This window comes from Ranitomeya variabilis, chromosome 4 (genome assembly GCF_051348905.1).
Source record: "Ranitomeya variabilis isolate aRanVar5 chromosome 4, aRanVar5.hap1, whole genome shotgun sequence".
Taxonomy (NCBI): domain Eukaryota; kingdom Metazoa; phylum Chordata; class Amphibia; order Anura; family Dendrobatidae; genus Ranitomeya; species Ranitomeya variabilis.
In genome coordinates, this window is record NC_135235.1 from 470,110,004 (window position 1) to 470,130,756 (window position 20,753).

The 20,753-nt window shown below is 48.3% G+C and overlaps 1 protein-coding gene across 1 annotated transcript in view; it reads left to right on the forward strand.

Moving 5' to 3' along the window:
* Positions 1-81: 81 nt before the first annotated feature.
* HID1 (HID1 domain containing) overlaps positions 82-20,753 on the forward strand; it is a 75,365-nt gene continuing 54,693 nt past the window's right edge. Inside the window, exon 1 of the mRNA XM_077251742.1 lies at positions 82-494. Coding sequence (XP_077107857.1) covers positions 429-494 — 66 coding nt within the window. The 5' untranslated portion in view covers positions 82-428. The remainder of the gene's footprint in view (positions 495-20,753) is intronic.

Genomic DNA, 20,753 nt, shown 5'->3' on the forward strand with positions numbered 1-20,753 from the left:
CAGATCCAGGCTGGAGCGCTGCTGATTGGAGGCCGCTTCCCGCTCCTCCCCACATCATCATCCGGGGCTCCGGCATCCTTTACCCGTGCATGGCCGCTGAAGGGCCACAGCATTACCGTGCAGCACACAGTGCCAGCACACACCAGAGCGCCGCTTGTACACGTCCCAGCATATATGCCTAGAAACTAGCGATTATATGTAATCTGGGCGGAGACTAATACAATGTGGGCGTGTCCACTTCTGTAGGCGGAGTCTAGCGAGGTCACCGTGACCAGTCAGTGATGGAACACATACGCCGGCTGAGTGGGCGGGCCTGGTGACGCAGAGAGGGCGTTGATTGACTGATCCGGTTCCCTGGCTACTGCAGGCGGATCTGGAAGGGATCCGGACCGGGCCGTGAACAGGCGGGGCTTATAGCCGGCACCGGGATGGGGAACACGGACACGAAGCTGAACTTTAGGAAGGCGGTTATCCAGCTGACAACGAAAACACAGGTACCGGACGCTGGGGGGAGGGGCCACAGGAACTGCACGGAACAGGTGTCTGTATGTTACATATGGTGCGGGGCTGTGTCATACCGGGCCATCTGCTCCATACCTCTGTGTGCTGCCAATCACACCTGCATCATGCAGCCTCTTACACCCTGCGCTGGGCACTACACCTGCATCATGCAGCCTCTTACACCCTGCGCTGGGCACTACACCTGCATCATGCAGCCTCTTACACCCTGCGCTGGGCATTACACCTGCATCATGTAGCCTCTTACACCCTGCGCTGGGCACTACACCTGCATCATGCAGCCTCTTACACCCTGCGCTGGGCACTACACCTGCATCATGTAGCCTCTTACACCCTGCGCGGGGCATTACACCTGCATCATGTTACTTCTTACACCCTGTGCTGGGCATTACACCTGCATCATGTAGCCTCTTACACCGTGTGCTGGGCACTACACCTGCATCATGCAGCCTTTTACACCCTGCGCTGGGCATTACACCTGCATCATGTAGCCTCTTACACCCTGCGCTGGGCACTACACCTGCATCATGCAGCCTCTTACACCCTGCGCTGGGCACTACACCTGCATCATGTAGCCTCTTACACCCTGTGCTGGGCATTACACCTGCATCATGTAGCCTCTTACACCCTGTGCTGGGCACTACACCTGCATCATGTAGCCTCTTACACCCTGCGCGGGGCATTACACCTGCATTATGTTACTTCTTACACCCTGTGCTGGGCACTACACCTGCATCATGCAGCCTCTTACACCCTGCGCTGGGCACTACACCTGCATCATGTAGCCTCTTACACCCTGCGCTGGGCATTACACCTGCATCATGTAGCCTCTTACACCCTGCGCTGGGCACTACACCTGCATCATGTAGCCTCTTACACCCTGTGCTGGGCATTACACCTGCATCATGTAGCCTCTTACACCCTGTGCTGGGCACTACACCTGCATCATGTAGCCTCTTACACCCTGCGCGGGGCATTACACCTGCATTATGTTACTTCTTACACCCTGCGCTGGGCATTACACCTGCATCATGCAGCCTCTTACACCCTGCGCTGGGCACTACACCTGCATCATGTAGCCTCTTACACCCTGCGCTGGGCATTACACCTGCATCATGTAGCCTCTTACACCCTGCGCTGGGCACTACACCTGCATCATGCAGCCTCTTACACCCTGCGCTGGGCACTACACCTGCATCATGTAGCCTCTTACACCCTGCGCTGGGCATTACACCTGCATCATGTAGCCTCTTACACCCTGCGCTGGGCACTACACCTGCATCATGCAGCCTCTTACACCCTGCGCTGGGCACTACACCTGCATCATGTAGCCTCTTACACCCTGCGCGGGGCATTACACCTGCATCATGTTACTTCTTACACTCTGTGCTGGGCATTACACCTGCATCATGTAGCCTCTTACACCGTGTGCTGGGCACTACACCTGCATCATGCAGCCTTTTACACCCTGCGCTGGGCATTACACCTGCATCATGTAGCCTCTTACACCCTGCGCGGGGCACTACACCTGCATCATGCAGCCTCTTACACCCTGCGCTGGGCACTACACCTGCATCATGTAGCCTCTTACACCCTGTGCTGGGCATTACACCTGCATCATGTAGCCTCTTACACCCTGTGCTGGGCACTACACCTGCATCATGTAGCCTCTTACACCCTGCGCGGGGCATTACACCTGCATTATGTTACTTCTTACACCCTGTGCTGGGCACTACACCTGCATCATGCAGCCTCTTACACCCTGCGCTGGGCACTACACCTGCATCATGTAGCCTCTTACACCCTGCGCTGGGCATTACACCTGCATCATGTAGCCTCTTACACCCTGCGCTGGGCACTACACCTGCATCATGTAGCCTCTTACACCCTGTGCTGGGCATTACACCTGCATCATGTAGCCTCTTACACCCTGTGCTGGGCACTACACCTGCATCATGTAGCCTCTTACACCCTGCGCGGGGCATTACACCTGCATTATGTTACTTCTTACACCCTGCGCTGGGCATTACACCTGCATCATGTAGCCTCTTACACCCTGTGCTGGGCACTACACCTGCATCATGTAGCCTCTTACACCCTGCGCGGGGCATTACACCTGCATCATGTTACTTCTTACACCCTGTGCTGGGCATTACACCTGCATCATGTAGCCTCTTACACCGTGTGCTGGGCACTACACCTGCATCATGCATCCTTTTACACCCTGCGCTGGGCATTACACCTGCATCATGTAGCCTCTTACACCCTGCGCTGGGCACTACACCTGCATCATGCAGCCTCTTACACCCTGCGCTGGGCACTACACCTGCATCATGTAGCCTCTTACACCCTGTGCTGGGCATTACACCTGCATCATGTAGCCTCTTACACCCTGTGCTGGGCACTACACCTGCATCATGTAGCCTCTTACACCCTGCGCGGGGCATTACACCTGCATCATGTTACTTCTTACACCCTGTGCTGGGCATTACACCTGCATCATGTAGCCTCTTACACCGTGTGCTGGGCACTACACCTGCATCATGCAGCCTCTTACACCCTGCGCTGGGCATTACACCTGCATCATGTAGCCTCTTACACCCTGCGCTGGACACTACACCTGCATCATGCAGCCTCTTACACCCTGCGCTGGGCACTACACCTGCATCATGTAGCCTCTTACACCCTGTGCTGGGCATTACACCTGCATCATGTAGCCTCTTACACCCTGTGCTGGGCACTACACCTGCATCATGTAGCCTCTTACACCCTGCGCGGGGCATTACACCTGCATCATGTTACTTCTTACACCCTGTGCTGGGCATTACACCTGCATCATGTAGCCTCTTACACCGTGTGCTGGGCACTACACCTGCATCATGCAGCCTCTTACACCCTGCGCTGGGCATTACACCTGCATCATGTAGCCTCTTACACCCTGCGCTGGGCACTACACCTGCATCGTGCAGCCTCTTACACCCTGTGCTGGGCACTACACCTGCATCATGTTACTTCTTACACCCTGCGCTGGGCATTACACCTGCATCATGTAGCCTCTTACACCCTGCGCTGGGCACTACACCTGCATCATGCAGCCTCTTACACCCTGCGCTGGGCATTACACCTGCATTATGTTACTTCTTACACCCTGCGCTGGGCACTACACCTGCATCATGTAGCCTCTTACACCCTGTGCTGGGCATTACACCTGCATCATGTAGCCTCTTACACCCTGCGCTGGGCATTACACCTGCATCATGTAGCCTCTTACACCCTGCACTGGGCATTACACCTGCATCATGTAGCCTCTTACACCCTGCACTGGGCACTACACCTGCATCATGTAGCCTCTTACACCCTGCGCGGGGCACTACACCTGCATCATGCAGCCTCTTACACCCTGCGCTGGGCATTACACCTGCATCATGCAGCCTCTTACACCCTGCGCTGGGCATTACACCTGCATCATGTAGCCTCTTACACCCTGCACTGGGCACTACACCTGCATCATGTAACCTCTTACACCCTGTGCTGGGCATTACACCTGCATCATGTAGCCTCTTACACCCTGCGCTGGGCATTACACCTGCATCATGTAGCCTCTTACACCCTGCACTGAGCACTACACCTGCATCATGTAGCCTCTTACACCCTGCGCGGGGCACTACACCTGCATCATGCAGCCTCTTACACCCTGCACTGGGCACTACACCTGCATCATGCAGCCTCTTACACCCTGCGCTGGGCACTACACCTGCATCATGCAGCCTCTTACACCCTGCGCTGGGCACTACACCTGCATCATGTAGCCTCTTACACCCTGCGCTGGGCACTACACCTGCATCATGTAGCCTCTTACACCCTGCGCTGGGCATTACACCTGCATCATGCAGCCTCTTGCACCCTGCGCTGGGCATTACACCTGCATCATGCAGCCTCTTACACCCTGCGCTGGGCATTACACCTGCATCATGCAGCCTCTTACACCCTGCGCTGGGCATTACACCTGCATCATGTAGCCTCTTACACCCTGCGCTGGGCATTACACCTGCATCATGTAGCCTCTTACACCCTGCGCTGGGCATTACACCTGCATCATGCAGCCTCTTACACCCTGCGCTGGGCATTACACCTGCATCATGCAGCCTCTTACACCCTGCGCTGGGCATTACACCTGCATCATGCAGCCTCTTACACCCTGCGCTGGGCATTACACCTGCATCATGCAGCCTCTTACACCCTGCGCTGGGCATTACACCTGCATCATGCAGCCTCTTACACCCTGCGCTGGGCATTACACCTGCATCATGCAGCCTCTTACACCCTGCGCTGGGCATTACACCTGCATCATGCAGCCTCTTACACCCTGCGCTGGGCACTACACCTGCATCATGCAGCCTCTTACACCCTGCGCTGGGCACTACACCTGCATCATGCAGCCTCTTACACCCTGCGCTGGGCATTACACCTGCATCATGTTACTTCTTACACCGTGTGGTGGGCACCGCACCTGCATCATGTAGCCTCTTACACCCTGTGCTGGGCACTACACCTGCATCATGCAGCCTCTTACACCCTGCGCTGGGCACTACACCTGCATCATGCAGCCTCTTACACCCTGCGCTGGGCATTACACCTGCATCATGTTACTTCTTACACCGTGTGGTGGGCACCACACCTGCATCATGCAGCCTCTTACACCCTGCGCTGGGCACCACACCTGCATCATGCAGCCTCTTACACCCTGCACTGGGCACTACACCTGTATCATACTGCCTCTTACACTCTGTGCTGGGCATTACACCTGCATCATGTTACTTCTTACACCGTGTGGTGGGCACCACACCTGCATCATGCAGCCTCTTACACCCTGCGCTGGGCACCACACCTGCATCATGCAGCCTCCTCTTACACCCTGCACTGGGCACTACACCTGTATCATACTGCCTCTTACACCCTGCGCTGGGCATTACACCTGCATCATGTTACTTCTTACACCGTGTGGTGGGCACCACACCTGCATCATGCAGCCTCTTACACCCTGCGCTGGGCACTACACCTGTATCATACTGCCTCTTACACCCTGCGCTGGGCATTACACCTGCATCATGTTACTTCTTACACCGTGTGGTGGGCACCACACCTGCATCATGCAGCCTCTTACACCCTGCGCTGGGCACCACACCTGCATCATGCAGCCTCTTACACCCTGCACTGGGCACTACACCTGTATCATACTGCCTCTTACACTCTGTGCTGGGCATTACACCTGCATCATATAACGTCTTAGGCCGGCGTCACACTACCGTAGAATGTGGCCAAGTGCTATGCGATAAGACATCACATAGCATTCGGACCAGTGTTAATCTATGGGGCAGCTCACATCAGTATTTATTTTCTCAGACGTATTTGATGGGCGTGTAAAAGCGCAGCATGCTGCGATTGTATGCGTATATCGCCCGAGACTTGCCACTGCAAGCCTATGGGTGCGAGAGAAAAAAATCGCACAGCACTCGGACCATGCGAGTGCTGTCCAATTTCTACGCATTGGCATCCTTTGAAAAGCCGGCAATTCATGTGCGCATACAGTAAAATCACACCGACAGGATAGGATATTTACACATAGAATATAGAGATGTCGGTGACACACACATATATAATATATATATATATATATATATATATATATATATATATATATATATATATATATATATCAATTTATGTACCGTGTACTGTAAAATCACTGCAGGGGCCAACAGCATGGAAGAGATGGAGTACGTACAGTAAATACAAATAGTTTAGGTAGATATACAGGTGTCAGAGACAAATACAATTAGTACAGTGTGTATGCAGCTTACTAGCTTACTGTACATGTATTTAATAAAATTACATTTTCGGAAATAAATGACGTGGGCGGGCTCCCTCTCAAGTTTTTTAACCTGTAGAGGGAAAGCCGACGCCTGGGGGACTGTATTTATAGCCTGGGAAAGGGGTAATACCCATGGGGCTTCCCAGGCTATTAATATCAGCTCACAACTGTATACTTAGCCTTTACTGGCTATTAAAATGGGTGACCCTAAAAAAAAAGATGTAGGGTCCCCCTATAATTAATAACCAGCAAAGGCTATGCAGGCAGCTGTGGGCTGATATTAATAGCCTACGATGGGGCCATGGATACTGCCCCCCCCCCCAGGCTAAAAACATCATCTCTCAGCCACCCCGCAAAAGGCACATTTCTGAGATGCGCCAATTCTGGCACTTAGCCTCGCTCTTCCAACTTGACCTGTAGCGGTGGCAAGTGGAATGAGAGTTGGGGGGGGTTTGATGTCACCTTTGTATTGTCAGGTGACATCAAGCCCCGAGGTCAATAATGGAGAGGTATTACTAACCCCACAGTCACATTCTGTGAAAATAGACACCCAGAAGAAATTCCTTTAATTGAAAGACACAGACTCCTTTTAATAATCTTAATTAAACCATACTTAGGACCATCTCCCCCATTCCCCCGATGCCTTCGTCATCTGCAAAAGTAAAAAAATAAATAAAAGAAAAATAAACAAAACAACGATATTCTTCACCTTTCTGCAGAGATCCTGCTAATCCAATTGTCCCACAACGGGTCTAGCACTGCTACGTCCAGATGGCTGGCTGCATGGTTGCATCCATACAGCCTGTCATCGAGCAGACACTGAGCACCGTGTGCTCAGTGTCTCTCTGTGAACTCCTATTACCTAGCTGATGGCTCCGCGAGCGTGAGAAAGTTCTCCTGCTGGCGGTGCTGTCAGACAGGTCCTGGGAGTTCACAGCCAACAAACTCACCTTACCTTTCTGATGTCAATGCGAGCGCCATGGGAAAATGGGGTTATCCTAGTAGTGGACAACCCCCTTTAGACAGGTCAAAAGGTGGTCATATTTTGATTTTAAGACTCACCCCCCCCCCCCTAAAGTCGTTAGAGCAGTTGAAAAATAAATAATAATATAATTCTCGCATTCCTCGATTTCTTGCATGCCGCGTTCCAGCATTTACCTGGTCTCCCTGTTCCCTTTCTCGACACTCCGGAGATACCTTCTCAGGCATTTATGGCCATGTTTTGGGTGTCAAGGACGTGACCAGAAAACAGACTAATCAAGCCATAGAATGGGAGTCTTTGTGGACCAGTGAGGCCACATTCACATGTTCAGTATGTGGTCAGTATTTTAGCTCAGTATTTGTAAGCCAAAACCAGCAGTAGGACAATCAGAGGAAAAGTATAATAGAAACACGCCACCACTTCTGTATTATCACCTACTGCTGGTTTTGGCTTACAAATCCTGAGTAGGGTTGAGCGAAACGGATCGTTCATTTTCATAAGTCGACGACTTTTGGTAAGTCGGCGTCTCATGAAACCCGACCCGATCCCTGTGTGGGGTCGGCCATGCGGTACGCGAACTTGGCGCCAAAGTCGCGTTTCGTATGACGTGTTTAGCGCCATTTTTTCAGCCAATGAAGGAGCGTGGGCAGAGTGATGACATAGGGGTTAGGGGCGTGCACGCCTATCATCATTTTATCGCTTGTGCGTAGTAGTGATTTGGAATGTGTAATATGAAATTTTCTGTGGAGAGAGAGAGAGAGAGAGAAAAAAAAAAAAATCCCCATTGACGTGCATATTCCTCCCTCAGACCACTACTATTGACCTATGCAGGGAAGCATTCATTTCCCCCTCACCCCAATCCGCTTACACGTACACTTATAAAAATATGGGCAGAAACACATAACATTCTTACTCCTCCTTCCTCACCGTTGCTAATCCTCTCAGATATTATAACCCATTCGATTGGGAATAGAGCTAAAAAATATCCAATAGACCAAATGTTAAATGATGGTACGCTTCTTTCACTATCAGAACTTCGTGAAAAACCTGAACTGACGATCCTAAATTTCTTACAATACTCGACACTTAAAGAAACGCTGAAAAGATTACAATATTTTTCAAATATTACGCGTAAGCTTACCCCATTTGAAACCATGTGTGCTAAGACGTCCAGACCCGCTAAGGTACTCTCCACGATCTATCAAACACTTATAACAGATGAATTAAGCCTTAAGAGAGCGTACATTTTAGGGTGGGAAAAAGATTTAGGTTACACTTTTTCACAGGCACAAGTGTCACACATTTATAAATATTCTCACGGACCCACAAGTTGCGTTAAAACCCAAGAAAACTCTTATAAGATAGTATCTAGATGGTATATCTCTCAAACGCAGCTTCGGACCTGGAGATTGTGCCCTCATGCTGACTGTTGGAGATGCAACTTAGAAGAGGGCGGATACCTCCATCTTTGGTGGTCGTGTCCGGAGGTTCGTGGTTTCTGGATAATGATGGAACAATTGATAAAAGACGTGACTGGGAAAGAGTTGCAACTGACACCAGAGATGGCGCTTTTGAACTTCTCTGTGTGGCCTAGATGCACATGGCTCACCATTTTAGCTCAAAACATACTGGCTGCAGCCAAGTTATTAATCCCCACTTTCTGGAAAACCACGAACATTCCGACATATCAACAAGTATTGAGAAATATAGATCAACTATATCTCATGGCTGAACTTGTAGCCTTGGTAAACCATTCCATTCCTAAGTTTAAAGGAATCTGGCTCCCTTGGATTATATTCAGGTCGTCTTCCAGAATCGATGTAACCAAGAATTGATCGAAACAGAGAACTAAATTTCATGATGCTACCCCCCCCCCTTCCACCCCTCCCCCCTTCTTTCTTTACTGTCCTATGACTATTATACTTACTTCAAAGAATCATTATGTTTTGTATGTTTGTTTTTTTTAATGGAGAAGATTGCTCCAATTTTACTATTGCTCTTTTTCAAACCGAAAACGTTGTAAAAAGGAGCCTCTTTGTTACTGTTAAATTTCCAAAAGTTAATTGTTATACTGTTCATCTGTTACTTTACAAATGTCATTATTTTTGTCTACTTGCATTATTTCTCAATAAAAAGAACATTGAAAAGAAAAGACGTGCATAGGGTTTCGGGTTCCGGCCGATCCTCGACTTTGCGCAGTGATCGGCCGATTTCGCCCGACTCGACTTTTCCAAAAGTCGGGTTTCGCGAAACATGACTCGACCCTAAAAAAGTCAAGGTCGTTCAACCCTAATCCTGAGGTAAAATACTGACCAAATACTGAATGTGTGAACGTGGCCTATGGGTGAGAAAACCTCCTCAATAAACAAAACTCAGTCCGAGCTCATGTCCCACTCCCAAGGTCTAAATTTGCTGGAAAACCTTTGACTTTAATTTCTGACCAAGTTTCTGTTCTTTATAAAATGCACTGAATTCTTTTATTATAGATGGGTTACTGTTTAACACATGAAAGGCTCGTACACACCTGACTCCTGTTCTTTATATAGTCCCGCAGAGTAGCGATGTCTTTTAGATTTTTTTTTTTTTAACATTTATATTTCTATTGATTACTTTTTTTTGTCCGTTTTCAGGATTGTCATGGTGAGTTTTGCAGTAAAAACAGCAGATGCTATAATTTATTGGGTTCTATCTGGCCACCATGTTGTCTCCCACCCAGACCCCCGAATAGAGATTCTGCACTACATGGCAACATGCAACAGGGTTATCACCTATTGGCGGGGACCTGACTGTTAGGCTATGTTCACACTTTGCGATTTTGCTGCATTCTTTTCTGTAGGCAAAACCTGCTCAATTGGCAGTAAAGAAGTAGCTTACAAAAAGCAGGTTTTCCTGAGTTTTTGTTGTCTCTTGTGCTTGCTGAAAAAGTTTAGATCCCCCCCCCCCCCCCCGCTAAAAATCATGATGCAACTTCTTTAAGGGGTTTGTACGGAAAACGCAGCAAAACCTGATACATGTGCATTTTTGCACTGTACTCATTGCTTTCCATAGGTGAATAAACACTGAAAGAAGTGACATGCTGCAGTTTAAAACAGCGGTTTTCCAATACATTCAGGGAAAAAAAAAGTGTGCATGAGATTTCTGAAATCCTTTTCCTGGTACTGTAAAAGACAGCTTAAAATTTGCATTAAAAAAAAACAGAAAAACACGTGTGAACATAGCCCTAGGGCACACAGATTGGCCAAACAGGGAACTTTCATCGTCTTTACGATGGAGCGTCAGTGCACGCGCTCACCCATTGCTCCGTTCATTCTCTATTGGGCTGACGAGCTCTCCAGTTGTTTTCTTCCGGCAGCCCTGTTGGGTAGGATTGGAGGCACGCTCTGGTGTCCCTCATCCTGCTATCGGCCTAAACCGTTTTATATATGAATCCATGCGCAAAAATTGTGGCCTGCTCAATTTCTATATACAAGGTGTTTGTCCAAAAATAGGTAAAAAACAATTAAATTTTATATACTTACCTGCTCTGACTCGCACCCAGTGTTTCAGGAAGCCTTGTTCAATCTCGTGACTGCTGGCGCCCATGATTGGCTGCAGTAGTCGGGTGACTGCTGAAATGACGCGTTATCAGCGGCACATCCAATCACACACAATAATTGATATTTTTTTTGCATTTCTTTGCTTGATCTATAATGTTAGTAGGACGGAGCCTGTGAGCATGTGCAGTAGGAAGCTCTGCTGCTGGGACCTGGCGATACCCTATGCCACCACGAGCTTCCTACTGCACATGCTCACAGGCACCCATCCTACTAACATTGTCAGAGTAACAAGACCGTGGCCATTTTATTACCTCCTTAGACAGATTCACTAATGAAATATATTTAGTAATTTACTTTTAATGTTGTTTTTTGTAACGTGTCCTGTCACCATATATTGAATGTGAGGAGCTGTTTTTCCTGGCTAGCTGAATATTTCGGAGGGGGAAGGGCATTTGCTTTCTTGTTACACCTTACCCACACACAGGAGGCCTGTAAAACAAGTTCCAACAGTAAGCACATTGCTGGGCATCCATGACGACAGCAGATTTCCCATCCCATAGCCCACCCCTCTTTATGAGTTAATTTGTCTTGTTCGACATGGATTTTGTTTTCCTGGTCGCACAGAAGTGGCTGGGGGCGGCCTGGCAGTGTTACTGTCTGCACACAGCTCTACACCCACACCTTTGTTTACCCATCTACAGTATGAAGCCTTATGGCAGCCACAGACGCCTGATGCAGCATGTGTGCAGTGTGTGCGTCATGTCAGCGTCACCGCTCCGAGTGGCCACCGGAGACGCTGCACAAGCCTCTCATCCCCCCTCCCTCCCCCGCTCACTGGTTAATTAGCCATAATGGACCACACGTATATAAAGAGCTGCTACTGTCACTCATGGGGCTATGGACGTTCTGAGGATTGCAAAAGTATGACATGCAGCTTTCCGAAAAATATTGTAAAACCATAATAAATGATAATGGCTATAAGTGATACAGCCCAGAATTCTGATATAAAGACCTCAGCTGCATTCACTGTAAACTGTATACAGTCAAAATAATCTGTATACGTTCACAGATGCCTTAAAGTTTCTTTTTTATAAGCCGGTTAAAAAAAATAAAGTGTGATCATGGAGGCTGGTACCTACCTGGGATGTAACCTTAAAGGACCACTCCCATGTTTTTTATTTTACTGCTGGAATGGTGCCGCTAACATACGTCCTCTACACCTAGAATTATAGTTACCAGTCTTCTGCGGGTTGTGACCTGCCAGGTCGCTGCAGTGTTTGCTGGTAGATCACTACTGGATGTAGGTCTACGAGAGCCAGAACGAGGCTCCCATAGACTTACACTGAGAGCTTGTGACCGTCACCTCTGACTAGCGGTCACCAGATGGCGGATTGGGACAGTCGTGGGACTTGGAACAGCTGAAGACGGCAGCAGGCGAATAATACTTGGGGCTGGGGACTTGCGTTAATGGCACCACTCCAGCGCCGAAATAAAGAAAAAATGAAATATGTTGTAATGATGCTTTAGAGGACCTGTCTCCAAGTCATAAATGGTCCTTTTTTTTTTCTCCAGTTTTATTCCCGCTGCTCTTCTGGGTATTCCTCCTCCTCCTTTTTTTTTTTGTTAATCTGGTCTATGTATAATAATGCAGAGCAGCTTAGCGATGCCCCCAAAGAATACTGCGAGCACCGTCTCCTTAGTAAAAAGAAAAAAATAAATATTTGGACCTGTATGTCAGATGTTAAAAAAAAAAATCGAATACTTGGGGGCAGTGGGAATAGTATATTAGAAAACAGTTTAGATTATGGCATTAAATAGATAGGGATTTAGGAGGAAAATGAATTTGTATTTCAGACCGTCTCTTTAATCTATTCCCCGCCTGGAACAGCGAATCCTGAAAGCAAAAGCACCAAGGTCATGTCCTAAATGAATAAGTAAATAAATGTGTTCTGGCTGGCAGCTCTGATGTGTGTGGCCGGCCTCTGAAATCTCTGATATGGCTGGCCATGAAAGCTGCATACCTGTCCTTTCATGCACAACCTGTAGAACAGCACGGTCATGCCCCACAACATGTTAATGCTGCTTTATCATACATGCTAATCGAATACATACCAATGTTCCAGCACTATAATGTGCCATTCCCTCTGTCAGGGGGTGGTTCCTCTTAATCATCATTCAGTCAGCACTATTAGTTCTGGAACTTCCTTTCCTTTTCAGTAGCATGTTTGCCCACCTGTATGGTGCCTTTTATGCAGTTTGATAGGCAGAGTAGAAGGAGCAGAGAGACACAGACCGGATCCCACTCGCTGTATTCTAGGACAGCGTTTCTTCTGCTAGAAATGGATTACACATGACAAGTGGCAGTGGACAAGTTAGATGTCTAGTGGAGTATTTTGTGGTGTTTTATTGAGGAGTAAATCATGGTGTTTTTTTTTAAATTCAGTGGCTTGGACATTGCTGATTTAGTGTAATATTTATCAAGCGAGATAGAGATGAGTACAATGGAACTGTAGTGTAAATGCGCACAATGCATAACATCCACAATACTGTACCAGATAAAAAGATGAGATTTTAAAATGCTTGACCTATCAGTACTGGGATATTTCAGCTGACCTGCATTTCATATTTAAAAATTCGTTGAATGTTAATTATTTGTGAGGAATTTTTGCAGACTTTACTATTTCCAATGTATAGGGTGAATTCAATCCATGAAAATGAGTGACGTGGAAATACTTCAGATGTGCATTTCCCCTTAAGGCCACGTTCACACGTTGAGTATTTGGTCAGTATTTTACCTCAGTATCTGTAAGCCAAAACCAGGAGTGGGTGAGAAATACAGAAGTGGTGACGTGTTTCCATACCTCTCAACCATCCCGGATCCAGCGGGACTGTCCCGATTTTGACAGTCAGCCCCGCGATCCCGGGCGGGACATTAGTTGTCCCGCACTGGTTGGGAGGTGTGTATATCACCCGGTCAGCTCCCTGAGCCCCTGCACCCACAGAGCAGCATATTGGCTGCTCTGTGCGCACAGGACCTGTGATGAAGTCACAGGATGGAAGGAGTCAGGGGGTCACATGATCTGGAGGACCTCCTTGTACAGGACTCTTCTGGTTGTCATGACGCTGGAGGAAGGTAAGCGTATGTGTGAGGTCAGGAGGTGTTTACAGTGTGAATGTAGCAGAGCCGTGTGTGTACGAGGTGTATGGAGCGGAGCAGTGTGTGAAACGTGTATGGAGCAGAGTCGTGTGTGTAAGACGTGTACGGAGCGGAGCCACATGTGTACGAGGTGTACAGAGCAGAGCCACGTGTGTACGAGGTGTGCGGAGCAGAGCCATGTGTGTACAAGGTATACGGAGTGGAGCAGCGTGTGCAATGTGTATGAAGCGGAGCCGTGTGTGTATGAGGTGTACGGAGTGGAGCCGTGTGTGTGCAAGGTATACGGAGCGGAGCAGCGTGTGCAATGTGTACGGAGTGGAGCCGTGTGTGTACGAGTTGTACGGAGTGGAGCCGTGTGTGTGCGAGGTGTACGGAGTGGAGCCGTGCGAGTATGAGGCGTACGGAGCGGAGCCGTGTGTGTATAAGGTGTATGGAGTGGAGCCATGTGTGTACGAAGTGTACGGAGTGGAGCCGTGTGTGTACGAGGTGTATGGGGAGGAGTCGTGTGTGTACGAGGTGTACGGAGCGGAGCCGTGTGTGTACGAGGTGTACGGAGCGGAGCCGCATGTGCAAGGTGTATGGAGCGGAGTCGTGTGTGTACGAGGTGTATGGAGCGGAGTCGCTTGTGTACAAGGTGTACGGAGCGGACGCTGGCTGTGTCGGATCGGAGCAGATATTGCTCCTCGCTCTGACACTGACTGGCACAGGAGACACAGGAGGTCTTTATCAGTGGCGTATCACAGCTGCAGCGACGTGAGCGGTCAGCGGTGCAGCTGGATGACACCATTCAGCGCCGTGGGAGTGGAAGCTGCCGGCTGCTGCGAGGGAGCGCGGTGAAAGGTGTGTGCGTGTAGTGATGGAGAAGGCAATGATGGGGGTGGTGTTATGATCCCTAGTGGCTGAGGATCACAAATAGATCAGCAAGTGATTAAACTAAGGACGAGCTCTAGGGAGATGGTAACTGGACTGATCGCAAATCTGAACCTATCCAAAACAACTAGAGGTAGCCGGTGAACGTGCCTAAAAAATTCCTAGACGTCTCGAGCCAGCCTGAGGAACTAGCTACCCCTAAAGAGAAAGAAAGACCTCGCTTGCCTCCAGAGAAATAATCCCCAAAGATATAGAAGCCCCCAACAAATATTAACGGTGAAGTAAGAAGAAGGCACATACATAGGGATGAAATCAGATTCAGCAAAAGAGGCCCACTAGTACTAGAAAGCAGAAAATAGAGCAGGGGTCTATGCGATCAATAAAAAACCCTTACAAAATATCCATCCTGAGATTTCAAGAACCCACACACCAACTAACGGTGTGTGGGGAGAAACTCAGCCCACTAGAGCAACCAGCAAGCAAGGGAATTACATTTTAGCAAGCTGGAACAGAAAACATGATAAACACTGCTGATCAAAAAATGAGCAAACAAAACTTAGCTTATCCTGGATGGACTGGGAGCAAGGTAGTCAGAAGGAATCTGAGTAGCACTGATTACATCGACAGCCGGCAACAAGTGGAAGTAAAACAGAGCTATATAGGAACCTCCCAGAGGATAACGAACCAGCTGATAGCCAGAGACCAGCAGGATAACAGGCAAAGCCACCAGGGGGAGCCCAAAGCAAAAGTCACACCATACCACCAGTGACCACAAGAGGGAGCCTGAACACAGAGTTCACAACAGTACCCCCCCCTTGAGGAGGGGTCACCGAACCCTCATGAAAACCACCAGGGCGATCAGGATGAGCCACATGGAAGGCACGAACCAAATCGGCTGCATGAACATCAGAGGCGACAACCCAAGAATTATCCTCCTGACCATAGCCCTTCCATTTAACCAAATACTGGAGCCTTCGTCTAGAAATACGAGAATCCAAGATCTTCACCACCACGTATTCCAATTCTCCCTCAACCAGCACCGGGGCAGGAGGCTCAACCGGAGGAACCACAGGCACCACATACCTCCGCAACAACGAGCGATGGAACACATTATGAATAGCAAATGATGCTGGGAGGTCCAGACGAAATGACACAGGGCCAAGGACTTCCAGAATCTTATAAGGACCGATAAACCGAGGCTTGAACTTAGGAGAGGAGACCTTCATAGGAACGAAGCGAGTAGACAACCACACCAAGTTCCCAACGCAAAGTCGGGGACCCACACAGCGACGGCGGTTGGCAAAGAGCTGAGCCTTCTCTTGAGACAGCTTCAAATTGTCCACCACATGATTCCAAATCTGATACAACCTATCAACCACAACATCCACTCCAGGACAGTCAGAAGGCTCCACCTGACCCGAGGAAAAACGAGGATGAAACCCCGAATTACAAAAGAAAGGAGAAACCAAAGTAGCAGAACTAGCCCGATTATTAAGGGCAAACTCGGCCAACGGCAAAAAAGTAACCCAGTCGTCCTGATCAGCAGAAACAAAACATCTTAAATAAGTCTCCAAGGTCTGATTAGTTCGCTCGGTTTGGCCATTCGTCTGAGGATGGAAGGCCGACGAAAAAGACAAATCAATGCCCAATTTAGCACAAAAGGTCCGCCAAAATCTAGACACAAACTGGGATCCTCTGTCAGAAACAATGTTCTCGGGAATCCCGTGCAAACGAACCACATTTTGAAAAAACAGTGGAACCAACTCAGAGGAGGAAGGCAACTTAGGCAAGGGCACCAAATGGACCATCTTAGAAAAACGATCACACACCACCCAGATGACAGACATTCTCTGAGAGACAGGGAGATCTGAAATAAAATCCATGGAAATGTGCGTCCAAGGCCTCTTCGGGACAGGCAAAGGTAACAGCAAACCACTGGCTCGAGAACAGCAAGGCTTAGCCCGAGCACAAATTCCACAAGACTGCACAAAGGAACGCACATCCCGCGACAAGGAAGGCCACCAAAAAGACCTGGCCACCAAGTCTCTGGTACCAAATATTCCAGGATGGCCCGCCAACACCGAAGAATGAACCTCGGAGATGACTCTGTTGGTCCATCTATCCGGGACAAACAGTCTCTCCGGTGGACAGCGATCAGGTCTATCCGCCTGAAACTCTTGCAGCACACGTCGCAAATCTGGGGAGATGGCAGACAAAATCACCCCTTCTCTAAGAATACCAGCCGGCTCTGAATCTCCAGGAGAGTCAGGCACAAAACTCCTAGAAAGAGCATCAGCCTTCACATTCTTCGAACCAGGCAGGTACGAAACCACGAAATCAAAACGAGAGAAAAACAACGACCAACGAGCCTGTCTGGGATTCAGCCGCTTGGCCGACTCGAGATAAATCAAATTCTTGTGATCAGTCAAGACCACCACACGATGCTTAGCTCCCTCGAGCCAATGTCGCCACTCCTCAAATGCCCACTTCATAGCCAACAACTCCCGATTACCGACATCATAATTCCGCTCGGCAGGCGAAAACTTTCTTGAAAAGAAAGCACATGGCTTCATCACAGAGTCATCGGAGCTTCTCTGCGACAAAACAGCCCCCGCTCCAATCTCGGAAGCATCAACCTCCACCTGGAAGGGAAGTGAGACATCTGGCTGACATAAGACCGGAGCCGAAGAAAACCGGCGCTTCAGCTCCCGAAAGGCCTCCACAGCCGCAGAGGACCAATTAGTCACATCAGAACCTTTCTTGGTCAAATCCGTCAAAGGCTTAACAACACCAGAAAAATTAGCTATGAAGCGACGGTAAAAATTAGCAAAACCCAAGAACTTCTGAAGACTCTTAACCGATGTAGGCTGCGTCCAGTCATGAATAGCCTGAACCATGACTGGGTCCATCTCATTAGTAGAAGGAGAAAAAATGAAACCCAAAAAAGAAATCTTCTGGACTCCAAAAAGACATTTTGAGCCCTTCACAAATAAAGCATTGTCACGCAGGACCTGAAAGACCATCCTGACCTGCTTAACATGAGACTCCCAATCATCCGAAAAAACCAGAATATCATCCAGATACACAATCATAAACTTATCCAGATATTCACGGAAGATGTCGTGCATAAAGGACTGAAAGACTGAAGGAGCATTAGAAAGTCCAAAAGGCATCACCAGGTACTCAAAATGGCCTTCAGGCGTATTAAATGCAGTTTTCCATTCATCACCCTGTTTTATACGCACAAGGTTATACGCACCACGAAGATCTATCTTGGTGAACCAACTAGACCCCCTAATGCGAGCAAACAAATCAGTTAACAATGGCAAAGGATACTGAAATTTGACCGTGATTTTATTCAAAAGGCGATAATCAATACAAGGTCTCAGGGAACCATCCTTCTTAGCCACAAAAAAGAATCCTGCACCAAGAGGGGAAGAGGACGGGCGAATATGTCCCTTCTCCAAAGACTCCTTTATATAACTCCGCATGGCAGCATGCTCCGGCACAGATAAATTGAAAAGTCGTCCCTTAGGAAACTTACTACCAGGAATCAAATTTATAGCACAATCACAGTCCCTATGAGGAGGTAGAGAATTGAGTTTGGGCTCCTCAAATACATCCTGGTAGTCTGACAAAAACGTAGGGACTTCAGAAGGAGTGGACGAAGCAATTGACACCACAGGAGCGTCACCATGAATTCCCTGACAACCCCAACTTGACACAGACATAGCTTTCCAATTCAGGACTGGATTATGAGTCTGCAACCATGGTAGACCCAACATGACAACATCATGCAAATTATGCAATACAAGAAAGCGAATCACCTCCTGATGAACAGGAGTCATGCACATGGTCACTTGTGTCCAGTACTGAGGTCTATTCGTAGCCAATGGCGTAGAGTCAATTCCCCTTAGTGGAATAGGGAATTTTAAAGGCTCCAAATCAAAACCACAGCGCCTGGCAAATGACCAATCCATCAGACTCAGGGCAGCACCTGAATCTACAAAAGCATTAACCGGGTAAGATGACAGGGAACAAATCAGGGTAACAGACAAAATGAACTTAGGCTGTAAAGTACCAATGGTGACAGATTTATCAACCTTTTTTTTTGCGCTTAGAGCATGCTGAGATAACATGAGCTGAGTCACCACAGTAAAAGCACAACCCATTTTGCCGTCTATAATTTTGCCGTTCACTTCTGGTCAGAATTCTGTCACATTGCATAGATTCAGGTGTCTGTTCAGAAGACACCGCCAAATGGTGCACAGGTTTGCGCTCCCGCAACCGCCGATCAATCTGAATGGCCAGAGTCATTGACTCATTCAGACCTGCAGGCGTAGGGAACCCCACCATGACATTCTTAATGGCTTCAGAAAGACCTTCTCTGAAAATTGCAGCCAGGGCACACTCATTCCACTGAGTAAACACCGACCATTTCCGAAATTTCTGGCAGTACACCTCTGCTTCATCTTGCCCCTGCGAGAGGGCCAATAACGCTTTTTCAGCCTGGTTCTCAAGATTAGGTTCCTCATAGAGCAATCCAAGGGCCAGAAAAAACGCATCCACACTGAGCAATGCAGGATCCCCTGGCGCCAATGCGAAGGCCCAATCTTGAGGGTCACCACGCAAAAAGGAAATAATAATCCTAACTTGCTGAACGGCATCACCAGAGGAACGAGGTTTCAAAGAAAGAAACAACTTACAATTGTTCTTAAAATTTAGGAACCTAGATCTATCTCCAGAAAACAACTCCGGAATAGGTATCCTAGGCTCAGAGATAGGACTGTGAACAACAAAATCCTGAATACTCTGAACTCTAGCAGCAAGATGATCCAGACTGGAAGCCAAGCTCTGGACATCCATGTCAGCAGCTGAACTCAGAGCCACACCAAGATTAAGAGGAGGAGAGAAGCTAGCACAGCAGCTAGACACACGGCAACAACAAGAAAAAAAAAAAAAATTCTCAAGGCTTCTTTTCTCCTGCTTCTGCCATGCAATTAACACTTTGCGGGCCGGCTGTACTGTTATGATCCCTAGTGGCTGAGGATCACAAATAGATCAGCAAGTGATTAAACTAAGGACGAGCTCTAGGGAGATGGTAACTGGACTGATCGCAAATCTGAACCTATCCAAAACAACTAGAGGTAGCCGGTGAACGTGCCTAAAAAATTCCTAGATGTCTCGAGCCAGCCTGAGGAACTAGCTACCCCTAAAGAGAAAGAAAGACCTCGCTTGCCTCCAGAGAAATAATCCCCAAAGATATAGAAGCCCCCAACAAATATTAACGGTGAAGTAAGAAGAAGGCACATACATAGGGATGAAATCAGATTCAGCAAAAGAGGCCCACTAGTACTAGAAAGCAGAAAATAGAGCAGGGGTCTATGCGATCAATAAAAAACCCTTACAAAATATCCATCCTGAGATTTCAAGAACCCACACACCAACTAACGGTGTGTGGGGAGAAACTCAGCCCACTAGAGCAACCAGCAAGCAAGGGAATTACATTTTAGCAAGCTGGAACAGAAAACATGATATACACTGCTGATCAAAAAATGAGCAAACAAAACTTAGCTTATCCTGGATGGACTGGGAGCAAGGTAGTCAGAAGGAATCTGAGTAGCACTGATTACATCGACAGCCGGCAACAAGTGGAAGTAAAACAGAGCTATATAGGAACCTCCCAGAGGATAACGAACCAGCTGATAGCCAGAGACCAGCAGGATAACAGGCAAAGCCACCAGGGGGAGCCCAAAGCAAGTGTCACACCATACCACCAGTGACCACAAGAGGGAGCCTGAACACAGAGTTCACAAC